The 24,463-nt window shown below is 43.0% G+C and overlaps 1 protein-coding gene across 2 annotated transcripts in view; it reads right to left on the bottom strand.

Annotated features, from left to right (window-relative positions):
* NEURL1 (neuralized E3 ubiquitin protein ligase 1) overlaps nt 1-24,463 on the bottom strand; it is a 160,962-nt gene that overhangs the window by 6,993 nt on the left and 129,506 nt on the right. For both annotated transcript variants that reach the window (XM_068399661.1, XM_068399663.1), the window contains one exon: nt 9,931-10,611. In XM_068399661.1, coding sequence (XP_068255762.1) covers nt 9,931-10,611 — 681 coding nt within the window. The remainder of the gene's footprint in view (nt 1-9,930; nt 10,612-24,463) is intronic.

Raw genomic sequence — 24,463 nt, 5'->3', positions numbered from 1 at the left:
TAGGCCCCAGAGAGCGAATCAGAAAACAACCACAACAAAACCAGGTGGGAAGAGCAATGCGCTGTCTGTATTCTCCTCCTGAGCATGCTTAGGGGCATTTGCTATGATGCAAGTAAATTCCCAGGGCATGTCTATGGCTTAGAGCAGGGAGTAGCTGCCACGAATCTGCTCTGCAGCTATTCCCAACCCACTGCTAACAAGCAGTGTATAGGACTCCCAGACTCAAACTACAGCTGAGATGGAGAGAAAAGTAAAGTAATGCCAAAGAGCATGTTGCTTCCTTATTACTCTTTACTTTGGATCACTGAAGGTTGGGAAACTACCAGTTTAAGGTGTTCATGACACATTTCTTAATCTGCTATCTATTCCTGAAAGAGGTGATGGAGGGTCAGGGCCATTTCTGGGACTCAAATAATGACAACAGGCTGAACTCCATCGGATTATGAAAAACATCCATCAGCCAGTGAAAGGTACCCAGTAACTTCTTGGGATTTGACCAGGGCATTCCTCATACTGTCCCAGTGTGGGGAGGTGTGTTCGTGTTCGTGAGGAGAAAAAATAAGACTCTACCCATTTACTAACTCTCTGTCTCCCTCTCTTATCCCTTCCCCCTCAAAATTAAATTCATCATTATGTAGTCTCATCATTGCACTTTTTCAGATCTTAACCCAAAAGGCCTGCAAGCACGTTTCCATCAGATCACTGGGACTGAGCCTGTGGAAATCTTGCAGAAACCAGGTTCCACAGGCTGAAAATGTCTGCTGCCTTGAAGTGTAAATGCGGTATTGCACAGCCTGGAGACTTGGCTTTTAAGGAAGAAAAGAAACAAATGAGCAATACCCAGTGTTTGCTGGCTGCAAACACGAATGAATTATCATGACTTCTGCCCCCAGAATGCTTTCTGGCAATACCAAACACCATCTCAGGTGGTTCGCTCACCCTCTGCTCTTAACTACTATTTCACAGGCATTATAAAAATAATGTATAACCACTTGGTCTGCACTCCAGAGCTATCCTTTTTTTTTCCCCTTTGAACCCATCCAACTTAACTTAAACTTTGTTTTTCCTGGCTTACAGGATGCTACCAGATGGACCACTACTGTCCATCTCACAGCTTGCATAGTTTGATCATCTTCACCTTTTTAATGGGCTTTCCTTACCTATCCCCATCTTAAGGACTATGCCAGGATATTAACTAAACATTGTACCTAAAAGACAAACATGGGAGCCTCCTGCCATAGTTTCTAAGGAAGATAAAGTCTTATGCAACATACTGACTTGCCCATATGCTGAGTATCATGTGGAGCACGTTGACAGCCCCTTCTCTTTTTGTAACACATTTGCTGCATAAATAGGACAGCTAATAAAGATCAGGTAATTACCAAGAGTAATCACAGATTTTCCAATGTTGTTCCATCCATCTGCAGGTCCCAGAGCTTCCAGCACACAGCAGAAAAGATTAGAACAGCTGCTGAAATCTGGCTGCAGCCTTCAACTGGCATATTTAAGGGTCCTCAAGAGAGCTGTGCACTTCTCATACATTTTAGTCCAGTGAGCGCTGGGCACCTGACAGTCATAGTCATTTAAATACCTTTCAAAATTCTCAAATTGATTTCCTTTTATTAGGAGCCAGATTTTTAAGTGTCAGCTAATATAATTCCCCTATCTCAAAAACTGCTCAATATCCATTCTCACATTTAACACTCTCAATGTATCATCAGGGCCATTGATTTTGTTATCTAAATAGGATCAAGGTTCTTTCAAAAATCTGGCATAACTGTGAACATCTGCCTATGGAGGTCTGTCCCATATCACATGGGCTCCTGTGTGAGTGAGCTGTGATGTTACTGAGAGTGGGTACTAGAGCAACTTAACCTTGCAAAGAGTCAGATCTTTGCTTAATCTTATCTACTACAGATCTTTGGGTTTATAGCGACCACTAGTATGTGAACACCTTTGATAAATTATCATGTGCAAAACTGGGACCTCAATTTTGGTCCTTACTATTATTTTACTGGAAAATCTCCCACATACATTTTTTTTCTGCTCATGGATGTAGCTTGTGTAGAACTTTCCCACTTTATTTTTTCCTCTATTCATCCTTCCATTTCAGAAAAAGGTAGGGAGATACTTTTAACTATTAGAGAACGCGGACTGGTGGAATTACACGGCTGTTTCACGTATCACAAGAGCAAAAGCCCATACTGAAGATATGCAGTGCGGAACCTGGAACAGTACACTAAACATGTATTCTCTTGACCTTGCAATCTAGTGGCAAGATGCAGTGTACTGAGGTCTCCTCGGTACTTTCCTCTGTCTTCCCCCAGGAAGAAAGAAGTAGTTTCTTTCTTTGGATGTTCCCCAGGCAGACTAACACCTCTCCCTTCACACTGATACTAGAAACCTTAGTATTCCATCAGTGGCACATCCACTAAAAGGTGGGTTTTATCAAGACAAGATTTGCAAGAGCTAAATCCTTCCACGTTTTATTTCAGTAACTGGTTTTCACTAATGCAAATGTTCCATCAGCTGTAGAGAGCGCTGCAAATACCAAACACGGTTTCAACAAGACAGTCTCAATACTAAAATGACAGCCCTAGCCACTGCATGTTCTCTGCTCCAAAGAGCAGCCATGTACATTTCTGCACATTATCACATTTTCTTGCCTCCAGCCAAGGCTGCAGGAGAGCTATTCTGTCCCCCAGGGCCATTCAGGTCTTGCCCAACAGAGACTTTTGAATCCATCATGCTAGAACAAAGCACCTATTGCTGCCTGGGCACATGGTAGTTAAAGATCAACAATAATGTTAGGGAAGGATGTAAGCATATCCATCACTTCTGATTGCTATAAAATGCATGTATTTACACACCCATTTGTTATGTTCCCACAGTGATGGGAACAATACTGCATTGACCAGAAACCAGAGCTTCCTTCCCCTTGGGCTCGATGTTTTTTGGCCAACCACGCTCTCAGCGCCCAGCCTCTGTGCTGCAACTCATCTCAGCCTCTCAGGTAACTGAAATCAGTTGATGACCCATGGGGTTTTTTGCATTCAAGTATTTCCTGGGGGATTAAAAAACTGTTCTGAACAGAACAGTATTACATTTTATTCTTTACAAGTCCATGAAAACATAAGGGGTTTTGCATTATGCTACAGAAATATCTGGAAATAGGTCAAAAAGCGCCCTGGCAGAATTTGCATGCAAAACCATAAGGCCTGTATTTGCAGATGGGTGTCAGGCAACCACTGTTCAGGGAAGTAAACGTTAGATCCAAACCACATGGAGAACAACAGTTCAGACTTTCATGTGGATCAGAAAAGGAGTGTACTTTCTGGCTTCACTGGAGCTCTGCTGTCTGCTGCGTCCAGAAGGGCAGCAGGGCACCAGCACATCTATTACCCTCCTGCAGTCATATGCACACTCTGGTTAAGCAGGAGAAAAATGAAAGCTCCAGACACCACAGAAGTTTTTGATCCAGGAACTCTCACAGCCCAAGACCTACGAAAAGCAAAGAGCCCTGACTGAAAGCAAAGAGCACGCAGCAAACTTACAAGGTATCTTTCCTGACCTGATAGGTGAAGTTCAGCGGCTACTCAGGACTTCATCCTGCAAAATCCTGAGGGCATGGACACTGTGCAATAAACCTGTAGCTGAACTGAAGTGAAGGAGCCTCTAATGGGGCTCCATCTCTCAACCTGAGAAATACTAGACCAACAAAGTACCCAGACAGATACTTAGATCAATAAGAGGTAAAAAAAGAAGCCTGGATTGAGTAGCTGAACCGCACGAAAAATGAGAGTGGGAACTTTCGTCTTGTTTAAGAAAAACAAACCAAAAAGTCCTTTAAAAGATCACAGATATTGATTACCCTGACCAAAAATGCTTCTGTTCACAACAGCACCTTTCTCAGCTCCATCTCAAAAAGGCAATTTGGCTCAGGGCATCTGGGACACCATAGCAAAAGTGGTTCTGTGAGCAAAGGGAAAACTGCTGCCTAACCCAGCACCTCCAAGCTCTATGCTTGGCTCATGCCCCAGGAGGGACATGTATAAATAGGGTGGCAGGTGCATAAAGGAAACAAATACTTTCATTTTTATTGGCCAGCACTGCTCTGAATTTGTGTGGGACACTGCTGGACGAAAAGGCATCTGACAAAGAAGGAAAAGAAAGAGTTAATCTGCTACGTCACTCTCACGGTAGCCAGAATAACTAACTCATGCCAGTGTTGCTAGTTCAAAGAATGGGCAGATTTTATCTGTCCTGACAGACAAGTTGCAATTCAAAGAGGCTGGTATATGATCCCGTATCCTGTATATTCACTGTAGGCAGGCAAAGGCATTATGAGATAAGGGAGATCTATACATCATTTACTATGAACATCTCACTGCAGCCAGGAATAGTTTATTATCCTAGTGATGATAATAATTTCTGCTCTTGTGGAGGAGAGCGAGCAGAGGACAAGACATATGCAAGCCCTGAGGCTTTCCCTTAGAGGAGGCCTGCTTGCTTTACCCAGCCTTTGCCTAGATGCTGGCTGATACCTCAGTACACAGGCTAATGCTCACTGACTTACCCGTAGCAAGGGTGGGTTAATTATGTGTCACGTGTGACGAGATCTTTAGCTGGATGGTACAAAGGTGCCACAAGCAGGTATTAACTCTGACATCACTGACACTGACCACAAGGGACAAGCGTTTGACTGCATCCAATTCTCTGTGACTCTGCAATTTTCCAAGGCACAAGCTGTTAAGCAACCTGTCCTCTCTAACACAACAGCTTCCCTTTGTGCTAATTCTCCTTTAAAACAATGAATATAAAACAGGATGTGAATGCAGAGCCCTGTGCAGTGCTAGAATCAAGCCCAGAAGTTACGGACACTGTAACGGTCTTATAACTTAACATCAGTAATGTGTACTTCACTTGCAATGAGAGATAAAACCATGCATGGTAGGAGGGTTTACGAAGAGGCATCAATTAATACAAGTGGATTTCTTTCCAGGAGGCACTGAATGTTAACTCTCTCCCTTCCCCCTTAGTCTTTAACACCATAAAATACCACATACCCTGCAGTGCATAGGAACTCCAGGCAGTTAAGTGCCACAATGCAGGCCTGTTAAATCCCAATCAGCTTAATGAGTCCATTTTCCATACAACTGGGAAATGTTTCCAAAATAAAAAAAAGAAAAAAAAAACATGGATGATAAAACTCGGGCACTTCTAATTGAATGGTTGTTAAATGAAGCAATGCATTATATGCATTTCTGTGCAACAGCGTTATGCATTTATCAGGTTTCTCTTGTGCTGTATTTAACTCAGCAATTTCCACGTGACTGGAATGAAGCAAGGTGAAGGATCGAGTTCCCAAATGGGTAACCTACTAGCCACATCTCAGATCAGAGATGAAGGTGTGTGATGTACTACTGCAAAGAACTAGCCAGCTTCTCTCAAACAGGAGAAGCTTATAAATTTATAGCTGGAGAACCAAAACCCCAGATTCTCCCTGCCTGTGTGAGAGAATTTTTCTACAAACTGTACATGCTGTCTGCACCATGGGCAGTGTGTATAACAACTGTACACACTAACGATCATTTAAATATTTTGCATGCTCGCTGCAGTTGATTGTATGTGCAAAGTAAGTCTATAACTGCACCCAGAGTAGAGAACTTTTTTTGGAAGTGACAGGTGCTCTGCCATGGGACACTGGAGGCCTGGGACAGTCAGGGAGCCACTGGCCAGCTCTTCCTTCCTCGCCTCCCCAGTTTTGAGCCCATTGACCAATTTCAAGAAAGTCTGAAAGAACAATGGAAACCCCAGCAACAACTGATTTCTAAATATCTTGTGATGGGCAGCGAAGTAGGAGCCCCAGCTCAATGCTCACAGTAAAGGAGGCAGGAGAGCTTAGCCCACACACATGCTGCATTTATCCAGCATGGATGTGAACACAGACTTACCCACACCAAATGCCGGCTCTTGGGTTGTTTTTTTCAGGCCTAATGCTGGCTCTTGGAGCACTAGGAGCATTAACTCTTGGCCAGCATTAGGAGACACCCAGAGAGCTGCAATGTTGTGCAGCTGTTCTGGTGGGGCTGGAGTTATTGAAGTGCACGGATAGAAAGGACACAGATAAGTTGGCAACTCAGCTTCATTAGTATGACTGTTGATGGAACATGTTTCATTGCTCAAAAGAAAACTTCAATATTACTGGAACAGATGAAATTCACAAGGGAAACCACACCAAAAAAAATGAAGTAAATGAGACAAAGGAAGATGTTTTACATGCTGGTGATTCACTCTGAGACAAAAGAAAATGAAAGAATATCCCCAACCATTTGGATCCCCAAATACTAAATATATAAACTTATTGCTGTGATAGCTCCTCCAGACATGAGTCATACATTTTAAAACCTTATGGGGTCGATCAATTTAACTTCATAAATGAATTACACCACCAAAACCAGACCAGTGTATCCAGACTGGCTCATTTCAACCTTTCAGAGCTGTCGATAAAACTGTGTGTGAGCTGAAATGCTTACCAGCAAAAGCTGAAAGCAGTAAATCAAATTTAATAGGCTGGTTTTGTTGAGTGTACAAGAATGATGCCTGAAAAAAACCAACCCAAGCCTGAACTAATGGCATTCCTAAAGGATATGCAAAAACTGTTTCATTTCTACATGCCTAATGTTCTGGGTTTCTCTTTGGTTGTCCTATGCGCATAACCCACGGAATTTCTGAATTAAGACCAGCACTTTACATATAAAATATTTAGAAAGGCTTCCAATCCTGACAAAAAGATCTATTGCCTCCCTCAATAGCTGGTTCCTGGAGTTAATTACCCTCACTTCTGTTTAATTTAAATTTGTGTCCCTTCATTTTCCAGCAGCTTGATATTTTTTATGCTATTATCTGCTGCATTAAAGTGCCCCCCTCTTTCATTTATCTTCCCTCCATGTGGTCAAGTTGCCTTTTAACCTTTTCTTTGCAACAAATTGACATCTTTCTATCTCCCACTATAGATGACTGTGGCCTCTATACGCTATAGAGATGCTTGGGTTTCATTTATTTTCCTTTTGCTGGGGTGACATAAAGAAAAATAGTGTTTCCAACCTCGTCTTTATTTGCTGCTTTTTTATTTCTCCTACGGCAAATATATTGCCAGTATTTGGTGCCAGATTGACAAGATGGAAACAGAAGTCAGAATTCTTTACCATCAAACCAACCCCACACTGCCCTCCTCTCCTATAGAGTTCTGTAAGACCATCAGCCTGGGTAGAGATGGTCTCCCCCGATATTTAGATTAGGAAATAAATGTTGTATCCCCAATACTGTGGAGTAACTGCGGTCAGCAAATGCCAGCTTCTGCAGTAAAGCCACAAGCCAGGAGAGACCCAGGCTTCGTCCTGCTCTGGGTCAGGACCAAATAACTAATCTCAAGGCATGAAATGTAGTACCCCGTGACCTATACCCTGAGCCATCTTGCTCTCTGAGTCAAAAATAAACCTTCTCTAGGTGCAAGAGTGGCATTGCTGCTCTCCACCTTCTCCATCCTCCAAACAAAACAGAAAAGCTGGAGAGGAAGCAAAACCAGCAACTTTCATTTCATTTTATAGTCAGCTGTAGTGCTGATGTTCCCTTAACACTGCATAACACTGCTTTGGTTAATCTGATAATGGTATGCCCCCAGAAACAGAATGACGTCTGCTATTTAAGATAGGTTTGGTACAATTATGCCTCTTGCAGTATTTGTGTCTCATTTCTTTCAAGGATATGGAACTTCACTTTTTTCATTAAAACTAGAAGAAGATAACTATAAACATGTCTTCTCCTGAGATATAAAACTCGAACTACAAAAGGCAGATCACACAAAATTACTCCTGTTTGCATTCTGAAGATGGAGCTTGTCATTAGAAAGATGAACACTTTATATTCTTCTTACATTTTCTAATATTATAATGACAGATATTATGGCAAGCACCATAATCCGTTCCACTGCAGTGCAAACAGTGCACATTACCTCCCTAAAAGCTTTGCAAAAGCTAGAGATGGGAGTTCATTATTTTCTTTGCCTTCTGTCAGAATAGTCCGGATCCATATAATTCCTGCAGTGCAGAGATGTGCAGGGTTGGGATAGCATCTGTGCTCTTCTCTGGGCAGCTGCATTGTACTGATACTGAACTAATAGTGGGACTGTATTGCTTCCAGCATCGTTATACTGGAAACATAGGTCTAAAAAGCTCTATTTGTATTTTAATAGTTGTTAAAGATTATAGGCAAGCTCCAATTTCATAGCTTTTAACTGGAAGATAGCAGCTTGCCGCCCAAGCTGATGTGGATAGAGCTGTACACTTGGCAGGGTCCTACCCTTTGCTTGAGACAGGCAAGGTCAGCAAGTCCCATTCTTTTCACTTACATCTCACTTAAGAACAATAGCCCATTTTCAGCTTCTCCTCCAGTGACTAAGGCCAGAAAAGTCTGTTATGTGGTCACAAATACAGGTAGTGAGCAGTTTTCCAACTCAGCAGATTTCATTTTGTGGATCCAAACACAGATTTATCTAAAACATGTCCTGAGAATGTACTGGTTTGGGCTGAACTTGTGAGCAGGTAGCAAGGACATACACAGGGACCAGGAAATTACTTGCTTAGCAGGAGGTTTGCCCAGGATGCAGAAGGTCTGTGTCGAAGTCCATGTTCTGTTGAATCCTGTATGAGGACATAATTCTGTCCCTCTGGTGAGACACATCCTCTCTGCCCTGTTTCAGGACCTGCTACAAACAGATTATTTGCTTTGTGCAAAAACTGCCAGAATTAGTGATCTCATATGAAAGGAAGCACTGAACGATGACTTAGTTTTACCAGCAACCCAATGACCTGAGGATGTTTTCCTTCTAACGTATACAGGAGCATTTAATCTCTTACTTTAATGGGATCTGTTTGACGTCACCTACCATTATCACAATGACATGTTGGTGGAGAGCAGAGCTACCCATGGATTACGTACAGTACGCACAACAAATGAAATCAGGCTGAATTATCAGGGACTGAGTCTTAGGCTCCTGGAAATAAATTGCAGTATTACATTTGTCATCTGTGAGACTTTAACAACCACAAAATACTCACAGCATAGGCCTATGGACAACTTTAAGCAAATTACATAAGACACTTCAGACTGTGATTAAGGTGAACTGGACCCTGCAGAGACGTGTGTGTGTGTGTGTTCACCACAATTTATCTTCAGAGACTATCTGTAAATCCTAAAAAAAGAGGAGTTAACAGAGCTCAAAAACAGTGCAAAAATGTCAAGAGAAAGAGGCCAGCTTTTCAGAGGTCCATCAACCTGTATGAGCTACACTGCCTTAAATAAGGCTGGAGAACAAGGAAACCCCTCTCCTCTTGAGCTGGTCAGGGTCATGTACACCGCTGGGATCATGAGGCACAGGGCTTCCTCTCTGTTTGCTAGCCTGCCTCTCACAAACGAGCCTGGGGAAAGCAAAGGGACCGCTCTTTTGGGGAATCAGTCATGCCAGGTAGCTAACACACAGAAAACAGAATCAGATCTCATTTTTCCTGCTGGCTATACCCTACATTAGCCCAGCCCAAAGCACCTCTCCTTCCCCTTCCTTGCTTCTCCTAGGTCAGTGGTGACTCATCTGTACTTTAATGGAGGTCTCTGAGGCTTAATTCATTACCTGAAAAGAGCTTTGAGACCATCAAGTGAAGGATGCTAGAGAAGTGCAAAGAGGTAGTTCTTGTAACTCTTATCCACATGCTACGTATGTGCCTTTGTATATTTTTTTTCCTTTTATAAAAACAAAATTTGTACCTGATCCTAGAGCAGGGAGGGAGCCATTCATTCCCTCCACCCTTCCCCTGTGACACATCCCACCTTGCTGTTTTGTGCATGAGGTTTGAAAAAGGGGGTCTGACATACCCAACAATCGAATTTGTGTGACTGCGCCGTGTAAAACGAAGAACATCCAGAGGGGCTGGGAACAGTCCACGCAGACCTGCATGCCAGTGCCGGCACCGTTGTGACTCAAGTGCAGCTCACCATCCGAATTCACCATAAATCCCAGGATGTCTCCACTCTGGAGGGGCACCACGACTCGGCAGATGGCCCAGAACTCCTTTCGGTCAACCAAGGACTCAGGGTTATAGGGGAGGTCGCTGGGGCGCAAGGTGCTGGGGTCGCAGGATGTCACCCCGTAGGACAGTGTCCCCGTGCGCACAGCGTTGGACTTGTTGATTTTGACGAAAATGGTTTCGTTGATCCGAAGGGGTCTGCTGGTGAAAACCAAAGTCCTCTCCTCCCGGGCATGCTCCAGGCGGGCCACGGTTTGGTCATCCAGGATTTTGACGTGGGGTCCCCGGAGATGGTGGAAGCGGAGGTCGCTCTCCAGCTGGGAGGGGAGAAGGTGGGAGTGCTGGGAGTTGAGGGAGTTCTGTGGGATGGGGCACGTGGTGGCCATCACATGGAAGGTCTCCTCCTGCAGGTTGAGGTCACACAGGCTGACCGAGAGGCGCGTGTCCTCCGTCTCCCGCCGCAGCGAGGGCCGGCGGATGGCAGTGAAGGAGCGGGGCCGCAGGCAGTCAGGAGCAATTATTTCACTGTCTGCAAGGAGAGAGAAAACAAAAAAAGGGTCACTTCAGAGAAAATGAAAACATCCAGGAGTTTGCAAATCGCTCTTGGTTTGATTGATATGTTTAAAAGGGAAAATCGGAGACCTACTGCCATTAGTAAATTTTCCCCTTTAAAATATGGACACAGAGTATCATAAAATGTATTTGCAATCGATTGCTGTTCTTGTACTCTCCCCACCAGCATCACCATTTTCTGCTTCTGAGCAGGCAGACTCAAAATCAATGGAAAGCATTGACCAGGGGAGGATCTCCTTGGAGAGGGTACACAGAGGGTAAATATCTGAAGTGCACCCTGAACATACCAATCAATATCTACACAGGCTCTGAGTTTTCATGCCCTCCTTATTGTCTACAGTAATTCTCATAGATCTAGGAAATAAATAGATATCTAACTACACATTTTTTTTTATCTTAAAACAAATGCTGTGTTCAGTTCTAATTTATTCATCATCATGTGAAATTTAATTAATATTCCTGAATATAATTAATCATTAGTGTTCTGGTGCTCACTGCAAAACAAGTACAGATATGGATTTCACAGTGCAGAACTTGGGAATATGCAGTTTTCCATAAATAACATACAATCATTTATTATCTCCAAGCCAAATAATTAAAAATTACATCCATGGATATGTAACAAAGAAAGATGATGCTTACACATTCAAATCCACCACTGGAAACACAATTGCACCTTATCCTCTTTGTTGGTCTTACCTGCTGTTTCAAGAGTTAATCATAAATTTATTTTATTCTTTTTATAAGGAACATAATCACTTGCTTCTAATGCCTAAATTACTTTTATTTAACATATCCTTAGCTATGCTGTTGCCATAGAAATTTTAAAGAGCAATATACTGAGAAAAAAACATTATTTAAACAGCTAAGCTGAGATAATGCAAAGATTTATACTTCTGCTTGACTTTCTGAACTCTGAGAATCCCATAGCATCAAGAGACTATTCACTGTGAGAAAACTGAGCTGGTGGGTAGTTCTCTGCAAATGCTGTAATAAGCTATGATCTGTATTGAGTGTTCCTCTGCGGGAGCTATGCCTGAAGACTGTTGTGGCTTCAAGCCTGGGTCCAAACGACATGAGGCAGGACCACCCTATACAATACAATCCCCTGCAGGTGGCACAAAACAACACGGCCAGACCCCAGCCTGGGACCTGCTGCAGAGGCGGCACAAGGTGGAACGACAAGAAGAGGCAGAGGAGCAGAGACTCATTCCTAACCCACCTGCTAGGCCCCTGCAGTGGGCACCTCTTCCAGCCACATATCCTTGGGATTTTCTTTTACAACAACAAAAGAGCAGGAACTCAGGTTATCTGAGGATTTTCCCAATGGGATGCACCCTGTGCCAGTACACCAGAGTAGTGGCTCTGTACTGCTGTGCCAAGGGAAAATGCCAGCTACTGAAAAACCAACAACTCCTGCAATATCTGAGGTCTGACTAACAGCCTTTCCTGCCCTCCTCTTCTGGGAGCCCTGACAAGGCCTGACAAGGGCACACCCACACACAGTTTGGCTTCAGTAGTGCTCTTTGCTTAAACTGGATTATTCCAGGCTCCTGTTTAAATAAACGGCTATTACAAGGGAAGCACGGTCTCAAAATAAAAATGGGCTTTGTTTCTCGTATTTGATTTTCCCCATACTGTATTTCAGCTTCTCTTCCCAGAAGTTAATTAAAGAAAAGGAGGAATAAATAAAATCAGAAATTACCCCAAGTAATTTAGAAGTGGGTCACATTAATGCTTTGTAATATATGGGCTAGCATTTGCATTGCAAGTGCTCCTGCTGGATAGAATTAGACTTATTTTACCCTCCTTTGGCTGGAAACCCACACAGGAGAACAAATTAATACTGGCAGCCGACAACGATCCTTTAGTGTAGGTGAATGGGTAGAGACCTTTCTGAACAGGAACAGAAGGTCCTCTCTATTTTATTCCCTGTAACTATGCCTGTGCAGCCTGGCTGACAACTGTGATGTGTGGGTAGCTTGCAGCCAGGGTTTTGAAATGGCTTGTTTTCCACCAGGATGCTTGCATTTCCCTTTGGCTGCTGGACAAAATATCTTTTTCCATCTGAAAATAGGTTAAGAGAGATGGAGTTCTTCTGCAGACAAGATACATGGCAGTGATAGCAAAACAGGGTTACACATCCAACTGTTTTACTTAAATCCATCAGTAGCTTGGATGCCTGGCCACATAAGGGATAAGATGTCTCAAGCATATGGGATTGACTGTGAGACTTAGTTCATTAATGTTTGCAAATACCCATGGAAGAAAAGATTGCAGTTCACTGGCATCTGAAGTGGGTTTGCGAAAATTCAGAGAGACAAGTGTCTAAGAGATGCTGACCTGCTCCAGGGTTTTTATAAATCACAAAACACTCAGCCAAAGAAGGAAAAAAAATCCCATTGAATATACAGTAAAAGTAGGATTCATCTTTTGGGGTGGCAGGTAAGTTGAAAGAGATATGGAAAGTCATTTATCCAGAATAACTGATAATGGCCAAGGGTTATGAATGAACAATTCTAATGAAATTGTGAAACAGATGAGGTGACTTTGAGCAGTTTCCTTCACCAGAAGATACCCAGGAATGAGTTATTTTCTTCCACTAAAGCTCCAGCTGTCACTTTTTAAACACAGACCAATCTGTTCATGCTGGAATGGCTCTTAACACAGCCATGCTCCTGCAGAACATTTACAACTGGCCTTTAATGCCTACGAAGGAGGGACTCTCCATGTAGGAATGTTCAGACACATTTATATTTGCAGAGACAAACCTGGAGTGCACATCAAAAAGATGGAATGATTTTATGTGATGAGACTCTAAAATACAAAATGGGTCCAATAGTCCGTTACCGAGGACATCACCCAGCTTCAGCCTGAAGAATTTAGAAATCATCCCTTCTTATTAAATATTCAAGATCATAAAATTTCCTGTATAAGGCAGTTGAAAGTGTTTCTTTGGGAAAAGTCAACTGGTGAGAGACCTCCTTGGGTGAGACTAGATGGACTTGTGAGTGAAGACCACAACTCTCACTGAGTCACCAGAGCAAACTTTAACCCAGCTGGTTGGGGTACCACCAGCAAGCTGGCCATGATTGCGGCAGCTCGATGCGGGCTGGCTGCCCAGGTAGCTTTCTAGAGAGGTCTTGCTGAGGTCTGCATCAGTGCGGTTACAGTGCCAATGCCAGATTTAGAGACTTAAAAGTTTCTGGTAGCAATGTAGACATAGCCAAAGCAGAAATTTTCTGCTCCTCAGCTGGGAAATCTGACACACTGAATTTTTGTAGAGGATGCCTAACCTCAGAAATCCCTTTGTATCTTTTTCTGGCTTTGTTTAAAAAAAGAAGTGAGCAGGAGAAGCAAAGTAGAAGTGAAGGGCACTTGAGCAGTTCAGCTGTCTTCTGTTTTCTCCTCTTTAGTGGGCTTTATCTGCAAAATTCAGATTCTCAGCAGCTGATGCCTTACACAGAAAATTAACTTGAAGTATCTTCTTCAAACCAGAGGCTTCAAAGCTCTCTGTTTTCCTGCTCAGAGGGCATGGAAGAGACTCCTGCTTTGTGCAAGGTCAATGGAACTGCAGTAACACTTTACAATAACACAAGGAGCTGGTGAGCAGGCAGATACAGCCATAATCGGGGCATCCAGATCAGAAGTATTCCACTATCACCTTTTTTTTGAACCACTGCCAAATGTTGTCTTCTTAAAATCATCTATTTCCTTAAACATGTATAACGTATAATATTTATTATAGATGTCACGTACTTGCACATTTAATATAGCTACATTTCCATCCAAACACAAACACATTTCTAACCACCAGCATGCAGAGATCATCTCAGCCCCACACAAACCCGAAGCGGATGTGTTGCTATCAGACTGTCAAATCATTATTTCCTTCCTCTTTTCCTTTGCACTACTGTCTGTTCCTGCCTGAAGGTCTGACTTTCCAAGGCCATGAGCAGCCAGTATTCACCAATCTGTAGAGGATCTGAGAAAGCAGAGCAAACTCAGCACACATGCACTCACGTGCTGGAAACCTGCCAAGTCCAGCTCTAGGGACAAAAATCTCCTCCTTTTGATGAGTTTTCTGAGATTGGTGCAATCCTATGGCCTCACATGAACTGTATTTCTTCAGAGTATGAGGGCTGCAACCTCTCTATGGAAGACCTAGTATAAATAAACCAAACTTCAGACTTATTACTACAGAAAATAACTTAAAATCTGGGGACTCAGACTGATAACCTAAGAACCTATCCCATTTCTAATGACTTTTTCTCCCAGGAGAGAGAAATGCTGAGAAAAAAAGGAACAACCTAGTCAATCCTTGCATCTGAAGAACATTTAACTACTAAGCAAAGAGTCAAAAAATTGGTAAGGTCAGAACCTTGCTGGTGTACCCCTTCCCTTCCCATGCACAGCCCCATGTTCTTTCCTTCCTTCTGTTCTTTGCTTTACTTCTTCTTAAGTGCATTTTTCTTCTCTTAATCCCTTATTTCACTGGGTAGTAGTATTTTTAGTGAGTACTGGAGCTCATTGTATAATTTCTGTGACCAAGGAACCTCAGAGGTGCTAAGCTACCAAAAGACATCTTGAAGTCAGTGGCCCCTACAAGAATATTCTATGTAACTATACAACTGCAAAAGGATGTATACTATATTACTCCCACCATGCTGGAGGGGCTCCACTCCTACTCAGGAATGCAGATGAAGGCTCCTTTTCCCACCATCATCACTACCTGTCACAAGAGGTTTTGCAGGGAGGACAGCTGCCCTTCCAACACCTGGAATCTTGCACTATCTCCTCCATGGTCTACAGCAGACTTATGCAGCTAACAGTCCATTTGGCAAGACCTTGACTTTGCAGGGAGATCGGTTTGAAATGTGAGGCAGATGTACCACTCTGTAAAATAACATTGCACTCAGAGGCAATTGGGAAAAACAACAAGTCATAAGACAAGAAATAAACCTGTGCTTCTGGAAACCTTCTGTTACTCACAGCCTCGTACTCACCATCGTGGGAGTGCAGGTATTAATCCCAGCTCGGCTGCCTGCCTTGCAAATTCCGCCTGCGTTGTGCCGTGGCAACCTTTGCTCCCTTGCTGACTCAGTCCTATCGAGCTGATATGTACTGCTGGGGAACTGCCATGCTTCAGCACAGAAGTAGCCAGAACAATTTCTCTATGTTGTTTATAGCTCAGTTTATTATATAACTGAGGAGTGAATATTCAGTAAAATGGAAACAACTTATATTCTCATTTATCCTTCCTTAAAGAAGGATGAAGATCACTGTGACTGAGGGCAAGGAAGAATACCCATTTGCAAACCCTTTTGGTTACCAGCTTGCCCAATGTGTGTATGGCACCCAGTCCATAGCACCATCTCCACTGGTAAGAAGAGCAGCCATGACTGGGTCTGGAGGACCGCTGTGTGGCCCTGGGTTCAAAATCCACCCAAATTAAAGGGCGACTGGAAGCAGATCTTCATGCAGCCTGCTGTACTCATGTTGTTTTGAGATGTCCTCACCACCATGGGATGCTCTGCTCCAGGCTCTCTCAGGCTTTGCCACATGTATGTTAACTGTTTTATTGCACCAGGAGAAGCTAAGCAAACAGGAGAGTGAAAATCGCCCTTACCGAAATAAACACAGGAGAAAAATTGAGAAGTGAAGAAAGCCAAGGCCACACTCACAGTCATTAAGAGGCAAAGCTCCACTCAGAGCATGTCCAAAGTGCTTCGCCTGCTGGTGATGTGTCTGAGCAGACACTCGTAAAACTATTTGTTTTTCTGCAAACTTGTACTCTCCATGTGAGGTCTGGAGAGGAGGCTGGGCTCTGCTGTGCTCAGCATAATGCTGCAGAGACCCACGCTCCCGGGTGGATGCTCTGCTCTCATGCTGCACACAGGTTTCCCCCTCCTCTCCCTGCTTGTTACTGTTAAACCCTGAATTTATGTGATCCAAGACCACTCCATTGTGTTTATTTCTCATAAACCATCAGGCGCCAGAATGCAGCTTCTCGGATCATACAACGAAGCCACTTTCAGAGCATCATTGTAGCATGTGTGAGGCAAATGTTTAAAATCCCTCAAAGGAATGATTCAGACTCAAAACCTCCTTTGCCATATACTTAGGAATTCACTTCTACAAAGTACATTTCCCTTTATGAACAACCGAGAAATCAAACTGCCTGAGTTAATGCCTCAGATCAACTATTCCTTCTCTTTGAAAGCACCCACATCAAATCAAGGACATAAGTTAAGTAAATATCTATTTATACAATACCTACATATGTGCCTGTCTCTATATGTCATTGACAGTATAAATATCCCATTCCAAATAAAGCTGCTTCCTTCTGCTCTCACTGCTTTGGCTCTCTTTTAGCACATGCTTACAGGAATGTATGCAAAACCACAGCCAACAGACAATTTCACTTGTACCAGCTATATATGTAAGATGCCCAGGCTGCTCTTTACAAGACAGTAAAATCTGCTCTGGGGCAAAGAGCATCTGAGATCAGGGCTCAGCTGCAGAAGACACTCCTCGCCACATAAACATAAAGGATACATAAATGGTGAGTGGGAGGCAGGAAGAATTAATGTTCTTATTTTAAGGACTGGAAACTGTGCGGTGGAGTAAGCTGTCCAAGGGGACAGATGACTCCTCTGGCAGAGCTCTTAAGTGAAAATTCTTGGGGTTTAGCCCACTGCATAACAAAACCATCCCGTTTTCCACAGTGCGCTCTCTCATTTCCTAACTCTCCATTCAATGTCTTATTCTCTACCTGCTCCTCCTCTGCTTCCATCTGCAGGTCGCCCCTCTCACCTCAAAACTCAACCTACTTGGGACTCCTCATCCATTATGGGATCCCAACAGTCAGTACAGAAACCACTGTTCAAGAATTCCTCCTTCACTGACACACCGGCTTGGTATCACCACATGGTCAATGGAGGGCAAACATACGTTTCGTGTGCATTCACATGGTTACAGCGGGAGTTAATGGCTACATGTAGCTTTTGGCTTCTTGCTCATTGCCATCTGGAAGCCAAGCTAACTAATATTTCATAAGAGCCATTTTCATTGCAGGAATGGCAGGTATTTAAATCAACTGAGTGCATTTGTTTGCTTGTGACCAACACAGTCCAAATTAGCTTTCTGACAAGATACGTGTTTTTCCAATATTGCTGAAAGCATTTGAGAGAATTTCTGCTATAACCAAGGCGCAGAAATCAAAGTCCAAGCCAAAGGTTACAAAAAGCCCAAAGCTGGAGTTTGTCTGTGGGAGAAATCATTCACATTTACACTAAAAATTGTCACCAGATTTTAAAGTTGGGTTACAAAAGAAGGCAGGATCTGTGGAACCAACTGCAAGGCTACAAACATCTGCCACTTTAACAGAAATGAGTGGAAATCAACAGTGCTTAACGAGCATCTCACTGGACTTTGCTTTGTGTTTTCATTTGCTTGGATAAAAATCAGCATTTCTTTCCAGGCATTTTGGGAGAGATTGAGCACTATTTGGTTTGCATAATTCAGTTTTGGAGAGGTGACAAAAAAATGGGATGGAAGAGGAAAACTTAGCCTTTTAGTTGTTGTCAACTAATAGGTGTTTGATATATTTATTGTGCAAATCTGGTGGCTTCATGTGGCCATTTAGCACCAAATCCTGCTTTGAGGGAATGGTGCCTTTGTACCATTAGGCACGGAGCAGCTGGTGTCCTGCCAGGTGAATCTCAGGAAAGCCTTGGGATCTGTTCAGAATACTTTTCTAAGGATACAAATATCCTCTGTTGGCATACTGGGATTATTACAGATTTCTTTTCATGGATTGTCAATGCTGTACCAATAGTACATATAAAATATCACAGCAAAATAAATCAAAAACAAACAAACAAAAGCCCCAGATTCTAAAAGAATGTGAGCTCATATACTGCCAGTCTCCGAGTTGAAATATTCAGAAAGAGAAAATACAAACGCCCGAGCTTAAGGGAATTGCTGCTTTTTTAAAGCCAGAATGAGCAATTGTGGTTTCCAGGCCAGTTTAAAAATTGAATTGATCATCTGCATATTCTTCAATAAAATCTAAGGAATGAAAGCACATGATTTCATACACGAATAAGACTATAGCTGAAGGTACAAAGGTTGAGTACTGTCTGATAAATTGTAGTTTTGGGACATGTGCCATCTAATAAAGTTATGCTCTGAACCGGTCTGGTTCATAACAAACATTCATACAATTCTGCATAACATCTGTAAGCATGTCAAATTCATTTGAACATATGAAATGGCACAAAAAGCATAACTAGCCTCATAAAATTAAAATAAATTACTGTTTTCCTTAGCAAATATGAATGTTTTGAAAGAGCCTGACAGTAGATTATGAAGAACAAACTTCCATATGCGTGTTAAAGTTGTGGATTTATTTTCTTTTCCACAAAAGCTGATGCTCAGAGAGAGTCTGCAGGGTGCTGGCAACATCTGTGTTACAAACAGCACATTTTGGTTTTTGTTCAGGAAGGCTTTTGATTCGGGATATACTCATCCTCCCCAGCCAGCTGTCCTGAAGACTGACAGATGTCCTTCGGGTTGAAAATGTGCTTAACTACTGCCACAACCACCTCTGGATGTCGGCACCTCCATGTCTGATGCCCTTTTTTATATTCATAAGTTTTCCTTTTGATGTATTCTAACTCCCCGTGAAGTCAAAGAAATATGGTTTGAGCAGAAATTAAGTGCCTTGGGTTTTGTGGAGACCACCTAATTCGCATTATTCACTCCTTAATCTATCTCCTACTCACACACATGAAGTCTTTGAATTTTACTCCCACCCCAATGCAATGATTTCCACCTCCATTGCCCCACGCCTGCTAGACTTCATGTTCAGCTATTATTATCCTGCTTGAAAACCACAGCAAAATGATCACCACTTTTAGGACCATGACCACATTATTTTAATCTCTGTCCTGCCCCTCTCTGTAGAGTGCTCCACCTTTTCTTTCCATCTTCTCTTATTCTTTCTACAGCTGGAAAGTCTTTTATTACTTGTTTTAATTACCTGTGCAAGACCTAATTCATCCTGGAGACTATCAATTGTCACTTTATCTGATGATTCCTGATCTTTGAGATGCAAATTTCTCCATAGAAAAGTTTTTTTTTATTTCTTCTTCATGGGAAATTAAGGTAATAATTGCAATTCCTGGTTGTCTAATAACTTTATAGAGCCTTCTCATACCCAGTGACTCCTGGCACTATCATGCCTTTTACCCTCCTTTCCTCCTAGAAACTTTGACCCTCTTGTCTCACCTATTCAGGTGAGACAGTAGTGCACCACCGCATGCAGTGCTAACCCCACAACTTTACTTTCAAGTACTGTGTTGCAGATTGTGATGGGCCCTCCAACATCGCTATTTCCAATCCTCCTTACACTACTGTGCGAATGTTTCCATAGCATCTCAGTGCTCACAGCCAATTCCCAAGCTATATCAGACACATCCCTTCACCCCCTGAATCATCTGACAGCAATTTCCTCCAAAATGAGTACTTTCTTCCTCCTTCCCATCCATCATCCTCCCTCCCATGGCATTTATGTATCCTGCATTTCATTTACCCCTGTATGGAGATAATGACTCCTCCTCCAACTTCTCTTACCATCGCTGACAGTTTTACAGCCAGGTGCTCAGGGAGAATTCAACAACCACCTCGTCCCTGCCAAGGTCCAGCATCTTACCCAGCACCACTGCTTATTGACCTGAATTAACGCCAATGGGTCTTGCCCCTTTTCCTTAGGAAACCCAGAAACACTGCTGGTGATCACCTTCGTGGCTCACTGTAGTCCTCTTTGGTCTGGCAGGGTTGCCCAAAGGCACTGCTAAGTGATGAATTGCCTGGACATCACAAGGATTTTGCTGCCCTGCAGCTACCTCACTAACCAGAGCTAACAGCACAACATTTTCTAGTGAAGATGCAACCTGTGAAGGGCAGTGATAATATGTAATATTTCAGTCAACTGCCTGAAGAAAAAATAAAAGAAATGGGAAAGATGCAGTACTTCAGGTTAACCTGAAACAAAGTGCTCAGCTTATCTTAGTTCCTTTTATAAAAGCAAATAATAGAATACTGGACCGACAGCTTCTCCAGTTGATTTCTGGGGCTTGTTTGGAAATCACTGTTGCAATTTTCAAGATTAATATTATATTTCAAGACTCATAATTGAAATATATAATTTTGAAAAAAGTGAAAGAAAACAGCTAGAGTTTGCCAAAAGTGTTTCAATTTTTCAGGCATGACTGATTAAGTTTACATCTCTCCTCCTCCAAGCTGGTTCCTCACCTAAAGATCCAACATGCATTTCTGAAAGAATGTACATAATGCTATTTGTCCAGAATATTTTCTTCGTTTTAATTCCTATTATCGTCTCTTTCTTGGAAAATTTCTACCCCAGAATCCAGAATGAAGAAGCTCTCAAAATTTTTCTGACTTATTTTCCACATCTACAAAATGACAGTGCAGCCATTACACCCACATCCGCCCCACTCCTATTCCTGAGCTGGTGCGGTCTGCAAGATGCACTCTCCCAGTTATACATGGAAACAGTAAATCAAGGCTTTGTTTGATGAGCTTGTTTTAAAACAGCACAATTATTGCAGTCTGCACCAATTCAGAAAAGTTCATCACATGTTTAGGTTTGTTCCATTTCATGACAGCACTTAAACATCCATTTCATCTAAACAAGCATCTATATCCCACTGAAGGCAACGGGACATACACTCGAGCATATCAGTAGTCTCAAATCAGGGGCACAGGGTAAGGTTTAAAAACTACATTCCACAAAAAAAAAAAAAAGAGTTCTTATGCCAAACTCCACTCTCCATCACTGTCCCATTGCATCCTGCCAGTGGAGTGAACAGCAAAGGTGATTACCTGAAACAGTAACCCTAAATCAGTCATTCTAAGTGTCACGGCTGGAAAAATTACAGGGTAATCAAAGAGAGAGTCAGTGCCCACTTCTGCCAATTGAAAAATTCATCTCTTCAATTAATTCTTCATACATTCCATCACGGCAAATGCCTGTTATGCTTGTGATTTCTTTATGAATTACTTTGATACCTTGAACTAAAGGAACTAAAGAACTGAATCTTGTTACCAGAGCCTCACTAGCTCCTTAACTAACAAAAAGACAAATTCTGCTCTCACTTACCCCAGGGAAAGCTTCAACACTTTGGCTATCAGTAAAGCTAATTTAAATGCACAGATCAGAGGATGTGGCCTCAAAAGGTTTAGACAGAAAGACAGGAGGCTTTTCTGAAGCTGCAAATTGAAAGTATAAACAAGAATCAGCCAGAGGGTTACAGTTTGGCTGCCAGTCAGGGCAGTGTAACCTTGCTGAAGCCATGGGATTCGCACAGAGAACAAGGTCCGGCGTGCGCTGCAGGATGCTAAATGCAGCTGCAGCCCCAGTAGCCAAACCTTCCTCAGCCCCTCAAGGAAGGGGACCTGAGGCTTTGGTTCCCAAAGGTTCCTGCTCTCCCCACATCCCATCTTCCCACAGCACTGCTATTCTTCCTCTTCCTCCTCTTCTTTCTCCCTTCCCCACCTGACACTCTAAGCATGAACAAGCTCAGTCCTGCTGGGATCCTGATGGTGAGATGGAGGATGGTCTTTCAGGGAACCTGGTTCCTAAAACTGAGCCCCAACCCCTGTGGTGGACAAAGCTGGACTGTCTGATGGGAGCCGGACACTGACGTGGAGGGAAAAGCCCTCCTGCGACCATCTCACAGCTTCCCCAGCAAAACCACTGCACCACTGAAATGCCAGCTATAAGCACTGCACTGGAGAGATGCCTGACTTTGCAACTGGTTTGTGCTATTACTGGTCACTGAGACCTTCTGAGGAGGAGTCGGGAGGTGGGTAAGACACAAACACCTAAAAATGCAGCCAGCTTTTTGACTCTCTTTCCTTTCCGCAGGTTGATTTTCCTTTTCTTCTTTGACCTGTCATTAAACTCCTGTGACAGACGTCCATCAATTCTCAGCAGCTTCCTTTTGCCACGTGTTGCCCTGTTGTATTGTCCACACATTTTCAGTAGGATTAACATTTCAGCTTATGCTGAAGGTCACTCTCTCTGACACATGCTCTAAACTTCTTCCTTACCTGCTTGCAATGTACTGGTTTTGCACCCATTTGGCTAGGTATGGGTACCAGCGTTCATTCACCCTTGTCCAGCTTCAGTCTCTGAGATTGCAATGCCTTTATTTTTACCCTCTACTGCTGTTAGCCCATAATACTATACTTCTCTGGTTTGGGAAACAGCCAGTCAACCCCCTACTTTTTGATGTTTTGTAACCAATAAAGTTTAGCTCCAGAATGCTGTGAGCAGGCTTAGTTTTGGAGATCAGACTGAACTGGGAATAATCAGCAACAAAAAGAGCCAGTACAGCAATATTATAGGCTGGTATCTCTCTTGCGGAGATCTATAGGGGCTAGAGAGATGGTAATCAATATAGGGGTAACTCTCCCAAACTCAAGGATTTCTCATGCCATTAATAGACTCATTTCTCTGCACCTTCTGCCTCCTTCAAAGTTTAAAGCAATATTTGGTGACAGTGCTATTGTGAATCTTTCTGCACATACTCTGAACTGTTGTAGGGAACTATCAGACCCTTGCTATACAATAACAAAAACTGATGGGCTTACATCAACTGAAATGTTGTCACCAGCACCAGTGATGTCTTGCTCAGTCTAAGGAATCTGGGATTGATCCCAGATCTGTCTGGGACCTGGTTATCAGAGAAAAGTGGTCCTTCTCTCCACTCTGCTCAGTACGGTCCCACCGTTCCTGGTACTATAACAGCTTTGACTTAAAAATGTATGCTTTATTTTTTCATTTACAACTGGGAAAATATTCTTTGTTTCCAAGCACGGATGTAATCCAGTCATCAGAGCAAAAGCCTGGATAATCCACGTTTGCATTCATTTGTGCCCACCACAGGATGGTAGTGGGAAGGCGCATAGCTAAAAACCATGCGTTCATGAAAGCTATAAGAGAAGAAAAAGCAGATGATGTGCTCAAATCCAGCATTATCCTAACACCTAAAACAGAGAAGAAAGGGTTACTACTGGCTCTATTTCTGTTCTGTAACCCTCTTTCATATCAAAGTAAGCAAGGAAAAAAAGATAGAAAAAATCCCAAAAAAGGAGTGTAGATAACTTATGCTCAGGAGAAAGCCAGTGGATATGTGCAGAAAGGGCCCCACAAAGCTGAACACGCTCTGCTCCAGCCCGGGCTGAAGCTGCGTTACCAGCCCCGTTTGCTCTGTATCCATAGGAGACACAAAGCACCTGGGCAGCTGTTGCCATAGCCACCCCTTTACGTCCCAGGGTCAAGTTTCCCTCTGCACAGAGATATTATTTATAAGGTGGCTTAGGTGTGCCTGGCAGTTAAAAATGGCAAGTCCCATCCGAGGGGAGCTTATGGCCCAAATTAGACATAACAGAGTGAGAGGGTACGATAAACACAGGGAAGAGTGGGTCAGGGTGAGATGGGGAGATGCTGCGTATACGCACTGTCAGCTCTTTTATTCTTCCTATTCAACACTGCAAAGGCTCTGCATCCCCACGCATTTTTGCAAGAGTCCTGTTGGTCCGTTACGCTGCAGCCACTTGGTGATGACACAGCCGTGGCCGGGATGGGCTCCACCGCCTCTCCAGGCAAAGCTGAGCCCTTAACACTGGAGCTAAAGAGCCTTTTTGGGGAGCTGCCAGGCCCATGAAACCCCCTGGCCAGGTGTCGTTCCCTCCACTAGGTCGCAGTGGTGCAC

This window comes from Nyctibius grandis, chromosome 4, assembly GCF_013368605.1.
Source record: "Nyctibius grandis isolate bNycGra1 chromosome 4, bNycGra1.pri, whole genome shotgun sequence".
Taxonomy (NCBI): domain Eukaryota; kingdom Metazoa; phylum Chordata; class Aves; order Nyctibiiformes; family Nyctibiidae; genus Nyctibius; species Nyctibius grandis.
The sequence above is the reverse complement of the archived record's forward strand: the minus strand, read 5'-3'. Positions and strand labels throughout refer to the sequence as shown.